This window comes from Tamandua tetradactyla, chromosome 2 (assembly GCF_023851605.1).
Source record: "Tamandua tetradactyla isolate mTamTet1 chromosome 2, mTamTet1.pri, whole genome shotgun sequence".
In the NCBI taxonomy this organism is placed as follows: domain Eukaryota; kingdom Metazoa; phylum Chordata; class Mammalia; order Pilosa; family Myrmecophagidae; genus Tamandua; species Tamandua tetradactyla.
Window position 1 is genome coordinate 93,342,690 of NC_135328.1, and position 12,860 is coordinate 93,355,549.

The following is a 12,860-nucleotide window of genomic DNA, read 5'->3' on the forward strand; positions in this document are numbered from 1 at the left end:
AAGCCTCCGTAGAAACAGCCGCAGAAGGCTCTGTTTCGTCCCCTTTCCTCTTTTTCAGTTAGCCCAATAGGCGACTTCCGCCTTGATCAGTTTCACCTGAGCTGGGGGCCTATTTTTATTTGTCAGAATTTGTTTATTAATGCCACTATTGGTGTTTGGTTGGACTCAGTCCCTGCTACTGTTGGAGACTCTTTCCTTTCCCTCCAGGAAGCCGCTTGTGGGGGAGGGGTGCCGGTAGCTGGCTGCCACAGCTTGGGGAACTCACTGTTCCGAGACTCGCAGCTGGTCCGGGAAGACGCCTGTGGGGGAGGGGCGCCGACTGCTGCGGCTTGGGAAACTCACTGTTCCAAGACTCGCAGCCGGTCCAGAGACTCGCAGCCGGTCCAGGAAGCCACCTGTGGGGGAGGGACGCCGGTCGCCAGCTGCCGGGGCTTGGGGAACTCGCTGTTCCGAGACTCACAGCTGGTCCTGGAAGCTGCCTGTGAGGGAGGCGCCGTGGCTTGGGGAAGTGCGCGCAGCTCGGGGAATTCATTGTTGTGGAGACTCGCAGCCGGTCCAACTAGTCCAGACTGGGGTACGCTGTGTGTCTGGTCTCTGTCGTGGCTCCAGGAGCTGTTCTGTACTGTTTCTGGTTATTTAGTAGTTGCTCTGGAGGATGAACTAAAACGCACGCACCTTACTAAGCCGCCATCTTGGCCCCTCCTATATATGATTTCTTATAAGCATTTTCTAAAGGAGACTACCATTGTTGTTCTTTTGTTTCTGGCTTATTTGGCCTCACCAAATGTCCCACATGTTCATTCACATCGTTGAATGCCTCATGACACAGGGAGCCCAGAATGGGAATAAGGGCTTGTAATTCTGTATAGCTTAATGTAATGCCTGGATACATCCCAGAGTGTGTTGAGCAGATAATTTAAAACTATTAGCAAAGTCCCTTGAGGCAATGGAGAAAAAAAAAATAGAGCTATTAAACTTTACCAGCAGGGAAACCCCTGATACTGTTTCAGACATTAGGGATTCCCAAGTCAATAGGCCAAGCCCTTGATCTTGAGGCTTGCTCTTGTGGAGTTTATTTATGTAGCAGAGACGCTAAGCCTACCTATAGTTATGCATAAGAGTTACTTCTACAGGACTTCCTTTTTTTGTGCAGATGTGGACTCTTTCTCTGCAATTTGAGAGTCTAACTCTGCAAGTGAAATCACTGCCCTCCCCTTTATGTGGGACATGACATCCAGGGGTGAAAGTCTCCCTGGAGGCGTAGGAGATGACTCCCAGGGATGAGCCTGGCCCTGAAAGTGTGGGATCAACAATGCCTTCCTGACCAAAAGGGGGAAAATTGTAACAAATAAGGTATCAGTGGCTGAGAGAGTTCAAATAGAGTTGAGAGGCTATTCTGAAGGCTACTCTTATGCAGGCTTCAGCTAGATATTGCTATTTACCATGTGTTCTATTTTGCTAGCTACTGGAATGAAATATATCAGAAATGGAACGGCTTTTAAAAAGGGGAATTTAATAGGTTGTTAGTTACAGTTCTAAGGCCACAGAAATAGCCAAATTAAAGCAAGTCTACAAAGAGTCCAAATTAAGGCACCAACAAGAGGTTACCTTTACTCAAGAAAGGCTGATGAAGTTCAGGGTTTCTCTCTCAACTGGAAAGGCGCATGGTGAACATGGTAATAATGTCTGCTAGCTTTCTCTCCAGGCTTCTTGTTTCATGAAGCTCCCCCAGGGGTGTTCCATTCCAAAGTCTTTGGCTGCATGGACTGTCATAGTTTTTGTGGCTCTGTCATTCTCTCAAAAAGGAGCTCTCTCCAAAATGTTTCCTCTTTTAAAGGATTTCAGTAAACTAACCAAGACCCACCTGGAATGGGTGGAGTCACGTCTGCCTCTAATGAAAGGTTAATACTCACAATTGGGTGAGTCACATTTACATGGACAAAACCTAATCAAGTTTCCAACTTGTAGTTCTAGGTAGGGATCGAAAGAAACAGTTGCCTTCACAAAATTGGATTAGGATTAAGTCAGGCTTTTTAAGGGTACATAAATCCTTTCAAACCAGCACATTCCACCCTTTGGACCCTAAAAAAAGATGTGTTTTTTCCCATCTACAAAATATGTTCATTCCATAACAACAGAAGTCCTTAAACCATTTCATTAACAATACAAATACGATACAAGGTTAAAATCAGTACAAAGACTCATCAAAGTCTTGTGTATTCTCTCAACTTTTGTTTATTTGAGAATATCTAAATCTTCCACTCTCACCCCCATTTGAAAAAGTGTCACCTGATATAAAATTCTTGGCTGGCAGTTGTTTTCCTTCAGCACTTTAAATATTTCAATCCATCATCTTCTTGCCTCCATAGTTTCTGATGAGAAATTGGAGTTTAATCTTATTGGAACTCCCTTGTATGTAACATGTTGCTCTTCTCTTGCAGCATTCAAAACTTTCTCCTTGTCCTTTGTATTTGATATTGTAATCAATGTATGATGGGATGTATTTATGTTTATCCTGTTTGGTGTTCTCTGGGCTTGTTAAATGCACGTATTCATGATTTTTGCTAAATTTGGGAAGTTCTCTGTCATTTTTTAAAATTATTATTCCTTCTGTCCCTTTCTTTCTTTCTTCTTCTTCTGGAACTCCCAGATTGCTGGGGCACTTGTTTGTGTCCCAGAAATGTGTTAAGCTATTTTTGCTTTTAATATTTCTTTTTCTTTTCTGTTTCTCAGCCTGGCTCATTTGAAATGTCTTGTCTTCAAGTACACTGATTCTTTCTTCTACCAGCTCCATTCTGCTTCTGAAACCCTCTTTGATAGTTTTCATTTCAGTTATTGTAGTCTTCAACTCCAAGAGCTCTGTTTGGATCCTTTTAAAATTTCTAAACCTTTACTTAGACTCTCATGCTGTTTATTCATTGCTTTCCTGATATCTTGTAGTTCTTTCTCTGTACTTTCCTTCATCTCCTGACGCATTTTAAGATCATTTTTTAAAAAAAGCTTCATTATTTCCACATTTTTATCTTCTTCATGATGATTTTTGGATTTTTATCCTCTCCTTTGGATTGGCCATTTGAAAGGATTATGTGCCCTAGAAAAGCCGTGTTTTAATCCTGATCCATCTGGTGGCGGCAGCTGTTTCTTTTATTCCCTATTCAGCACTGTAGGTTGGACCTTGATTAGGTTATCTCCACAGAGATGTGACACACCCAATTGTGGGTATTAACCTTTGATTAGAGAGAGATGTGACTCCACCCATTTCAGATGGGTCTTGACTAGTTTACTGGAATCCTTTAAAGAAGAAACATTTTGGACAGAGCCATGAGGACCACGAAAGCCCATACAGCAAGATACTGTTGGAGATGAAGAAGGAAAATGCCCCTCAGTGGAGTTCATGAAACAAGAAGCCTGGAGAGAAAGCTAGCAGATTTTGCTGTGTTTACCATGTGCCTTTCCAATTAAGAGAGAAACCCTGAACATGATCAGCTTTCTGGAACCAAAGTATCTTTCCCTGGATGTCTTAGATTGGACATTTCTATAGCCTTGCTTTAATACTGGACAATTTCACAGCCTTAGACATGGAAACTTGCAACTTAATAAATTCCTCTTTTTAAAAACTGTTCATTTCTGGTATATTGCATTCCAGCAGCTTGCAAACTAGAACAGGCCATTATTTCATGTTTCTTTGTATTGTACTCTTTTGTTGAACACTGTACATTTTAATATTTTAAACTGTTAACTCTGGAATTAACTCCCTGGGATGTCTGTTTTTTTTTTTTTTTTTTTTTGGTTTAGTAACTAGCTGGTGATAAGACAGAGATTTTCTGGAGTTTCCACCCTCCTATCAGGAAGATCTATCCAAGATGAATGCACTGTGCAGAAAATTCCTGCCTGTTGTTTTGATGGAAGGACTGAGTCCTGCAGGCCCTTACCCTGCCATCTTCCCTGGAAGTCCTCTCCTCTTTTTTTAAATTTTGGAAACATAAATACAACATAATTCTTCCCATTTTGACCCCTTCCGAGCATACCATTCAGTGGGATTAATCACATTCACAATGTTGAAGTACCCTCACCACCATTAATACTATAAATTTCCCTTCATCCCTAAATAGAAAGCCTACTCTCATTTTGCATTAACTCCCCATTACTCCACCACCACTACCACCCCTGGCAATCTGTACTCTACTTTCTGTACTATAAGTTTGCATATTCTATGATATTTTCTTTGTGGTTAACAGGGGGCTGAGATTTAACATCCTAAGTCTATAACAATCTCCTTTGCTTTGTTTAACGACCTCAATGGTATACATAAACTATTCCTATAGCCCTCCCTTCATTCCCCACGTTTATGTAGTTCTTGTCACAAATTACATATTTTATATAGTCTGAGTCCAAAACTATTGATTCATCATTACATTTATGCATTTGCCTTTTAGATGTGTAGGAAGTAAAAATACAATAGCACTGCTATTTATATTTTCCAGTATCATTATCTTTGCTGGAGATCTTTATGTCTTCATGTGGCTTAGTCAGTTGTCTTCTGTCCTTTCCTTTCACCCTGCAGCCCTCCCTTTAGCGTTTCTTGTAAGGCAGATCTAGTGGTGGTGGAGCCCCTCAGCTTTTGTTTATCTGGGTAAATCTTCATTCCTCCCTCACTTGTGAAAGACAGTTTTGCTTGATACTGAATTCTTTTTTTTTTTAATTGAGAAGTCTTCACACACATACAGTCCATACATGATGTACAATCAGTGCCTCACAGTATATCATCACAAAGTTGTGTATCCATCACCATGATAATTTTTTAGAATATTTGCATCACTCCAGAAAAAGAAATAAAAAGAAAAAAGAAAAAACTCATACATACCATACAACTACCCCTCCCTCCCATTGACCGCTAGTATTTCCATCTACCCAATCTATTTTACCCTTTGCCCCCCATTATTTCTTTATTTTTATCCATATTTTTTTAGTCATCTGTCCATATCCTGGGTGAAAGGATTATCAGACACAAGGTTTTCACGACCACACAGTCACATTATAAATGTTACGTCTTTACACAATTATCTTCAAGAATCAAGGCTCCTGGAACTCAGCTCAACAGTTTCAGGTACTTCCCTCCACCCACTCTAATATACTATTAATTAAAAAGGGATATCTATATAATGCATAAGAATAACCTCCAGGATAACCTCTTGATTCTGTGTGTGAAATTTCTCCTCCACTGAAACTTTATTTTGTCTCATTTCTCTCTTCCCCCTTTTGGTCAAGAAGGCTTTCTCAATCCCATGTTGCTGGGTCCCGGCTCATCCAGGGATTTCTGTCTCATGTTGCCAGGGACATTTATACCCCAAGAGTCATGTCCCCCATAGGAGGGAGGGCAGTGAGTTCACTTGCCAACTTGGCTTAGAGAGAGGCCCATGTGAACAACAAAAGAGGTTCTCTGGGTGTGACTCTTAGACATAATTTTAAGTAGGCTTAGCCTATCCTTTGCAGGCATAAGTTTCATAGGGGTAAACCCCAAGATCAAGGGCTTGGCTTATTGATTTGGTTGTCTCCACTGCTTGCGAGAATTGATACAGAATCCTTGACTGGCAATTTTTGCTTTCAGCACTTTGTTTTCCTACTGCCTTCTTGCCTCTGTGGTTTCTGATGAGAAATTGGCACATAGTCTTATGGAGACTCCCTTGAATGTGACACACTGCTTTTATCTTGCCACTTTTAGAATTCTTTCTTTATATTTGGCATTTGTTTGATTATTATATTCCGTGGTATGGGTATATTTGGGTTTATTCTGTCTGTAGTTCAGTAAGTATCTTGGATTTATGTCATTCATCGGATTTTTGAGGTTTTCTCCTATATTCCTTTGACTGTTCCTCCTGCCCCTGCGTCTTCATCTTGTCCTTTTGGAAATCCCATAATGCATATATTGATCTAGTTGATTGTATCCCGCACGTCTTACAGGCTGTGTTAACTTTTTTCCCATTCTTTTTCCTTTCGGTTCCTCAGCCTGAATCATTTCAATTGCCTTGGCTTCAAGTCATTGATTCTTTCTTTCTTTTGCTAGCTTTAATCTGTTAAAACCCTCTAGGGAATTATTCATTTTGGTTACTGTGGTTTTCAACTCCAGTACCTCTGGTTCCTTTTACCTTTTTATTGAGATTCTTTATTGAGATTTATTGTTCATTCATCATTTTTCTGGTATCCATTAGTTTTTTTCTCATGATTTCCTTGATCTCTTTGAGCATATCAAAGACCATTTTTGTGTGTATCTTTTTTGGTATGTCCAAGGTCTTCTTTGTTAATGTCTTTTGAAGTTTTACCTTGTTCCTTTGAATGGGCCATCATTTGCTGTTTCTTTGTCTTTTGATTTTTGCACCCTATGCATTGTAATATTTTAACATACTAACTCTGGGATTAAATCCTCAGCTGTCTTAAATTTGTATCCAGATAATGACATGACATAGATTTTCTTAAGTTTCAGAAGCTAAGAAAAACAAATCAGTGCAAAAACATCTTTTCATTCTTGGCAAATTGGCTCTGTGCTGGCTGGAGCTTACCTTCAGAGTTTATCCCTCCTATCAAGAAGATCAGCCCAAGATGAAAATGCAGGATCTTCTGCCTTGTTTCTTATCTTGACCTGGGAATGTCTTCATGGCCTTAAGAATTCTTCCATTTACAGGAATGTGAATGCCCCTTCTACTTCCTGTGAAAGAGACTTTCCATCATTTCCTGGGTGCTCTATCATATGTCTTACAGCCAGTCATCCTTTACCCCATGCCATTTGAATTAATTATTTCTGACACTGCTTTAGTTGTGAGCAAGCTGCTTTTGCCTGCAGGGCAATTTTGGGGAAGACAGACCTGAGAAATGGGTGCTGTTCCATCTTTAGGCTTCCTCTTGATAGATTGGCACTGATATATAGGTCCCCCAGTAAGTGCATAGACATCACTCTGCTGCCTTCAGAACAGGGCCTGGCTCCCAGACTGGGAGTGCAGGCTCATCCACCTCATGATGGGGTGGAGGCGGGGGAGGGGCCAAGTGCACCATGAGCTTCTATAGGTTTTAAATTGCATTTTCTTGATTCAGCATTCTTCCAGTTACTGCAACCCTTTAAATGTTTTCTGTAGATTTGAAGAAGATGGCTCTGCCTGTTTTTGCTAGTTGTTCAAAGGTTCTGTTGGACAACAGAACCCTGGAGTGTCTTAAGCTGTCATCTTGATCGATTAGAAGTCTGGTGCATTCCTACATATATCAACATGATGGATTATAAAATAACTATATTAAATAACAAAAAAGTACTTACAAAATAATATGTAGTGATAGAAGAACACCAAAATTTATATGCCCAGATTACTATATATATATATATAATTATACTATAATTCTGAATATATAGAAATAGGTCTGTGAGAGAACATGAGGAAATGACAATACTATGTAGAAGAGCGATGTAGTTATGGATAATATTTTAAAATTGTAATAAATTATTTTTCAGTGTGTTTATTTACTAAAATATAATATGATTACAGTGCTAATCTGGTTAAAAACTGAACTGCATTATGACAAAGCAGCACCTGTTTTTGAGAATTAGAAAAATCTCACAGAACATTTAATAAGCGCTTGGGCTGAGCCACTTACATATGCCTATTTAAAACTATTATTTAAAAATAAAGTGGTTTTGATTCTTTTTATATTTTCTTCTGAGAGAATATTTGTAAAATACAGAAAAGTGCAAAGAAGTAAAAAAAAAATCACTCATAATTCTATCACACAGAGATGTATACATTTGCATCTTATTTTCTGTTTATACATTCACACATATACATAATTGAGAATCTAAAATAAGCATCATAGATTATTTTATTACCTCCCTTTTTATTACAAAATTTGATAATGTATATTTTTATATGGGTATGTTGTCCAGAGGCCCCTTTCAGCAACCAGTTCCTAGGAGCTGGAAGTATATAAAAGAAATGCACTTGCTGACTTGTTTTCTCCCCCTACCTCCTGGCTATAGAAATCGGTGTGTTAGCCAAGACCTTCATTGACCAAGGGAAGCTCATCCCAGATGATGTCATGACTCGGCTAGCCCTCCATGAGCTGAAAAATCTCACCCAGTATAGCTGGCTGTTGGACGGTAAGTGGAGGTGTCATGAACATTTCAGCCACCCAAAACCATGAGTGCTGCTGGCAGCAGAATGAGCACTTCAAGTCAGATGCTGGGGGCAGCAGCCAGGACCCCTGAGTTCTTCCACTCATGGCCCTGGGGCCTGAGGCATGTCATGTTTTCTGGCCCCCTGGGTGTTTAACCTACTGGAAAGAGAGAAGTTGAGGGATGATTTTCTAAGCTCCATTTGGATATGACTTCAGTTCTTTCCCCACTGCTTTTAGAATATTTTATGATGATGGAGGATCACAGTGAAAAGGAAGGATGAAGGTTCCTAGTGTATCTTATAATAAGCTGTAAACTTCCCCCAGCCAGAGGTATGGCCACAATCCTTGAGGATAGGTGGATTTTCAGTTTCTACTTATTACTTTGGTGATTTAGAGAACACAGAAAAGATCTTGTTTTGAAATTGGGATAAGCCTTTCCTTCAAAAAGGTTTGAGTTGTAATATTCTTTTTTGGAAGAGGGAACATTACTTTAGTCTTGCTGTTTGTGCATTCTTCTCTCCTACTCAATGCCATGCCCCCACCTTCTCACACACATGTAAATGTGCACACACAAACACAAACGCATGCATGCATACACACGCACACTCACTGCTGCATTCACCAAGGCCAGCACCCTGTTGCTTCTGTTTATCCCCCAAGAGGAACACTACTTTCTAATTTGCACAAAGGTTCCAAGTGGGCTAGACCTGATTCAGGCAGGTGAAGGAAAGGACAACTTAAAGGCGAGCCTGGGCAGGGCATTTACTCTAGTTTATTTCTTGGATCTAGTATCAAGAAGAGAAAACTCAAGTCTTGCCTACATGTTGATTGGCTGTGCCTACTGTCTAGATTTGCATAGAATCTTGAGGACTCAGACATTTTTGAAACACTTGTTGAGTGTCTTTGGGGCAAACGATGCTATGCTAGATAGACACTGGATGTGCATACTGAAGGCATGCATGCATTCATCCTGAAATAGTTTTTGAGTCCCTTCTATGTGCCTCAACCTGTTTTAGGGCCTGAACCTAAACATGAACAAAGTTCTTGCCCTCATGGAAAGTGCATTCTAGTGGGAGACAAATAGTAAACAAGTTAAAAAGCTTTCTGTAAGTAAAATAAACTTATCCAAACTCAGATAAGGACAGATACTGGTATGTGCCATGAGGAAGATTAAAATGAGATGTGAATAGAGAGTTATGGAGGGAGGGGAAGGTGGTTACTTACTTTCTTTACTATTTTCAGTTTTTCTTTACATGCTTTATTTTGCACCATGTAATTTCTTAAGTTCATTTTTAGGTGTCTTATCTTTTTTTTCTTCCATTATTAGCTTCTGTCTAGTTATTGCTTGGCTATAGGAGAATCATAGGTTTTTGTGCATTCACCCAGGGACTGGCTATCTCCAGAAGGGTCTTCAGAAATAGTGCTGATGAGCCCTGTTGTCTTGTTACTGACTTTAAAGGAAATGTTTCGAGTGTAAAGGGAATGTTTCGAACGCATCAGCACTAAGTATGATACTGCTTTGTTTTTCTTATTGTATGATATTGAAGTTCATGACGGAGGGGCGTACCATGAGCCTAGCTGTATTTAGAATGATAATATGGTGGTAGTGGAGGAAAGACTTGGTGAGTTGAGAATTTGGAACCCAGTGGGTAAGTTAGCAGACCCTTGCAATAGTAGTGGCAAGAAATGATGAGGTTTCTATTTAGGACAGGGCAGAAGTGGGAAAGAAGATATAGGAAATATTTGGAGGTTTGACTGTGGCTTAGTGGTTGAGGGGAGGGTGGTGAAAGGGGAGAATAAATAAGGATAGTAAGATGTGTTGCCTGGGCGACTGGGAGGATGGCAAGGCTGAGCAGATAGCAGGAGACGGAGGTTTTGAGTGAAGTGGATGGTGAAGTTTGGGATCTGTTGAGAAGTGGCCATGTCCTGTGGGAAGAGGTGGAGGAGGGAACTTTGGCTTTAGAGGTTCAGAAAAAGTTAAGGGGGACAGAGTCAAAGGGGAAATGGCCACAGATAGTTGATCATAAAAAGTGGAGCTCACTCAGGGAAGGAGACTAGAAGCCTAAGGAAAGATCTTTGGGAGCTCCCAAGCACAGGGTAGGCAGAGGAAGAGGTGTAAGAGCCAGAGGTTGAGGATGAGCACATAAGGAGGAGTGAGGGGAATTGGAAGAGAGAGTGTTTCCTAAATCCCTTGGTTTCCTTTCAGAAAGAGTTTGGAAGGAAGGGGAGGAATTGAGGCAGGGTACAGTGTTTGGTACCTCAGGATTTTTAGTGACTCTGCAAATACCCACTATGTGCTTTATAATGCATGTAATACTCATTACTGTGTGAGCTAGACACTTTACTTTTTTTTTATTTATAAACTTTTTTTATTGTATAGAATACCATATATACAAAGCAAAGAAATAAAAAAGCAATAGTTTTCAAAGCACTCTTCAAAAAGTGGTTACAGGACAGATCCCAGAGTTTGTGATGGGCTGCCATACGATCCTCTCATATTTTCCCTTTTAGCTGCTCCAGAATATAAGAGGCTAGAGGGCCTAAATATTTTTTTATCATCACAATTGACTTTTTTTTCCTTTTTTGTGAACAATAACATATATAAAAAAAACCTATAAATTTCAAAGCACAGCACCACAATTAGTTGTAGAACATATTTCAGACTTTGACATGGGTTACAATTTCACAATTTTAGGTTTTTACTTCTAGCTCCTCTAAAATACTGGAGACTAAAAGAGGTATTGATTTAATGATTCAGCATTCATATTCATTTGTTAAGTCCTATCTTCTATGTATAATTCTATCATCACCTTTGATCTCTCCATACCTCTCATTGGGGTTGTTTTGGCTATGACAATTCTAAATTTTTTATATTGGAAGGGTCTGTCACTAATATGGGGTAGAGTGATGGAACTATCTGATGTTCTGGAGAGGCTGGGCTAGGTGTCAGGATTTATCTGGACCAGGGACCCATCTGGAGGTTGTAGGTTTCTAGAAAATTACTCTAATGCCTGGAACCCTTGTGGAATCTTATAAATTGCCCTAGGTGTTCTTTAGGATTGGATGGAATGGTCCTGGTTGGGGGTTGGCAGGTTATGGCTCTCTTTTCTTATTATCCCTATTTCATAGATTAGGAATGTAATGGTCCATCGCAGAGCCTCTAACTGACAGAGTAAAACCTGGGAAAGCTAAGTGTATTGTTAAGCCTGGGGCTGAGCAGCATGGGAGGAGGCTCTGGGAGCCCCTACATGAGAGTGAGAGAATAGAAATATGAAAAGAAACAAGCAGTACTTCCTGTAAGTTGATATTTCAAGTAGCCTCCTGGAATTTCCTCTTGGTGAAGTCTTGAAAGCTCCAGAGTAGTTACAGAGATACCAAGTCACCGCTCCCTTGGGAGAAGCAAGGGCTGAGCCCATACCAGGCCAGGCATTTGAACTGATCTGGTGGGTAGACTGTAGGAATATTTACCATCTCCAAAAGTCTCTGTCAGTAGCTTTATGTACACAGATACTAGTTGAGTCCAGTGGGAATGATATACAAAGGAAAGGGCAACGGGAAGAGGAAAAGAGACAAAAATGACACGGATAAGAATGAAATGTAGGGTGAGCCAGGCCAGTGTTGCCGGTAGATTTAGGAACAGAGAGTGGGGCCTCTTGCAAACCCAGAGCAAAACAGAAGGGTGACCAGTTGAGTGCACCTAGAATGGCTCCAGATGGGGAGAAGCTTCCTGGAAGTAGCTCTTCCAGCTTGACTGATCAGTACATTCTAAACATGTTTTTGTGGAGGTGCTCCCAGAAGATTATCTACGTAGCTGGTTCAGCCTGCCTAGCGCGTCTTTCCTTTTGTCCATATTGCCCAACACTAATTATTTCTCTTTTTTTTTTCTTTCATTTGAAAAGGTTTTCCAAGGACCCTTCCACAGGCCGAAGCCCTGGATAGAGCTTATCAGATAGACACAGTGATTAATCTAAATGTGCCCCTTGAGGTCATTAAACAACGTCTCACTGCTCGCTGGATTCATCCAGCCAGTGGCCGAGTCTACAACATCGAATTCAACCCTCCCAAAACTGTGGTGAGTAGTTGTGGTGGAACTGACATGGCCTTCCACACAGCGATCTGTCACAAATAGTCCTTGTCTTAGTCTTCCTGAGCCACCATCACAAATACCACATAATGGGTTGGCTTAAACAATAGAAATTTATTGTCTCAAAGTTTCAGTAGCTAGAATGTTTGGTAGTGTTCTGATGCTGGCTTGCCACAATCCTTAGGATTCCTTGGCCTTCTTTCACGTGTGACATTCTCTCCTTTCTCTTCTGGGTTCCTATTGACTTCCTTTTTCCTGTGATCCTCTCCTTAGAAGTCCTGTAGTAATCTGGATTAAGACTCACCCTATTTCAGTGACCACACCTTTTCTAAAATTAACATCTTCAAAAGGTCCCATTTAGAGTGAGTTTAACACCCACAGGGACTTGGATTAAGATTAAGAACGTATCTAAAATTGGGGTACATAATTCATCCTTCCACAGTCTTCTTTCTCTCACAAACTTGAAGACATAAGCTTCATGAACTTAGAAGTCCTACATCTGACCAAAACTCCCTTAAGGGCATGGTATATTCTCAGGCTGCTTGTTAGGTCATCTAGTCTGGTCCGTTCAACTTGGTAGGAGAGGCATCGGCAGGAGCAAAAGAGGTTTCTTTTTTTTCTT

At 40.5% G+C, this 12,860-nt stretch overlaps 1 protein-coding gene across 1 annotated transcript in view; it reads left to right on the plus strand.

Annotated features, from left to right (window-relative positions):
- Positions 1–12,860, plus strand: part of AK3 (adenylate kinase 3) — a 51,743-nt gene that overhangs the window by 28,005 nt on the left and 10,878 nt on the right. Inside the window, exons 2-3 of the mRNA XM_077148275.1 lie at positions 8,018–8,137; positions 12,054–12,226. Coding sequence (XP_077004390.1) covers positions 8,018–8,137; positions 12,054–12,226 — 293 coding nt within the window. The remainder of the gene's footprint in view (positions 1–8,017; positions 8,138–12,053; positions 12,227–12,860) is intronic.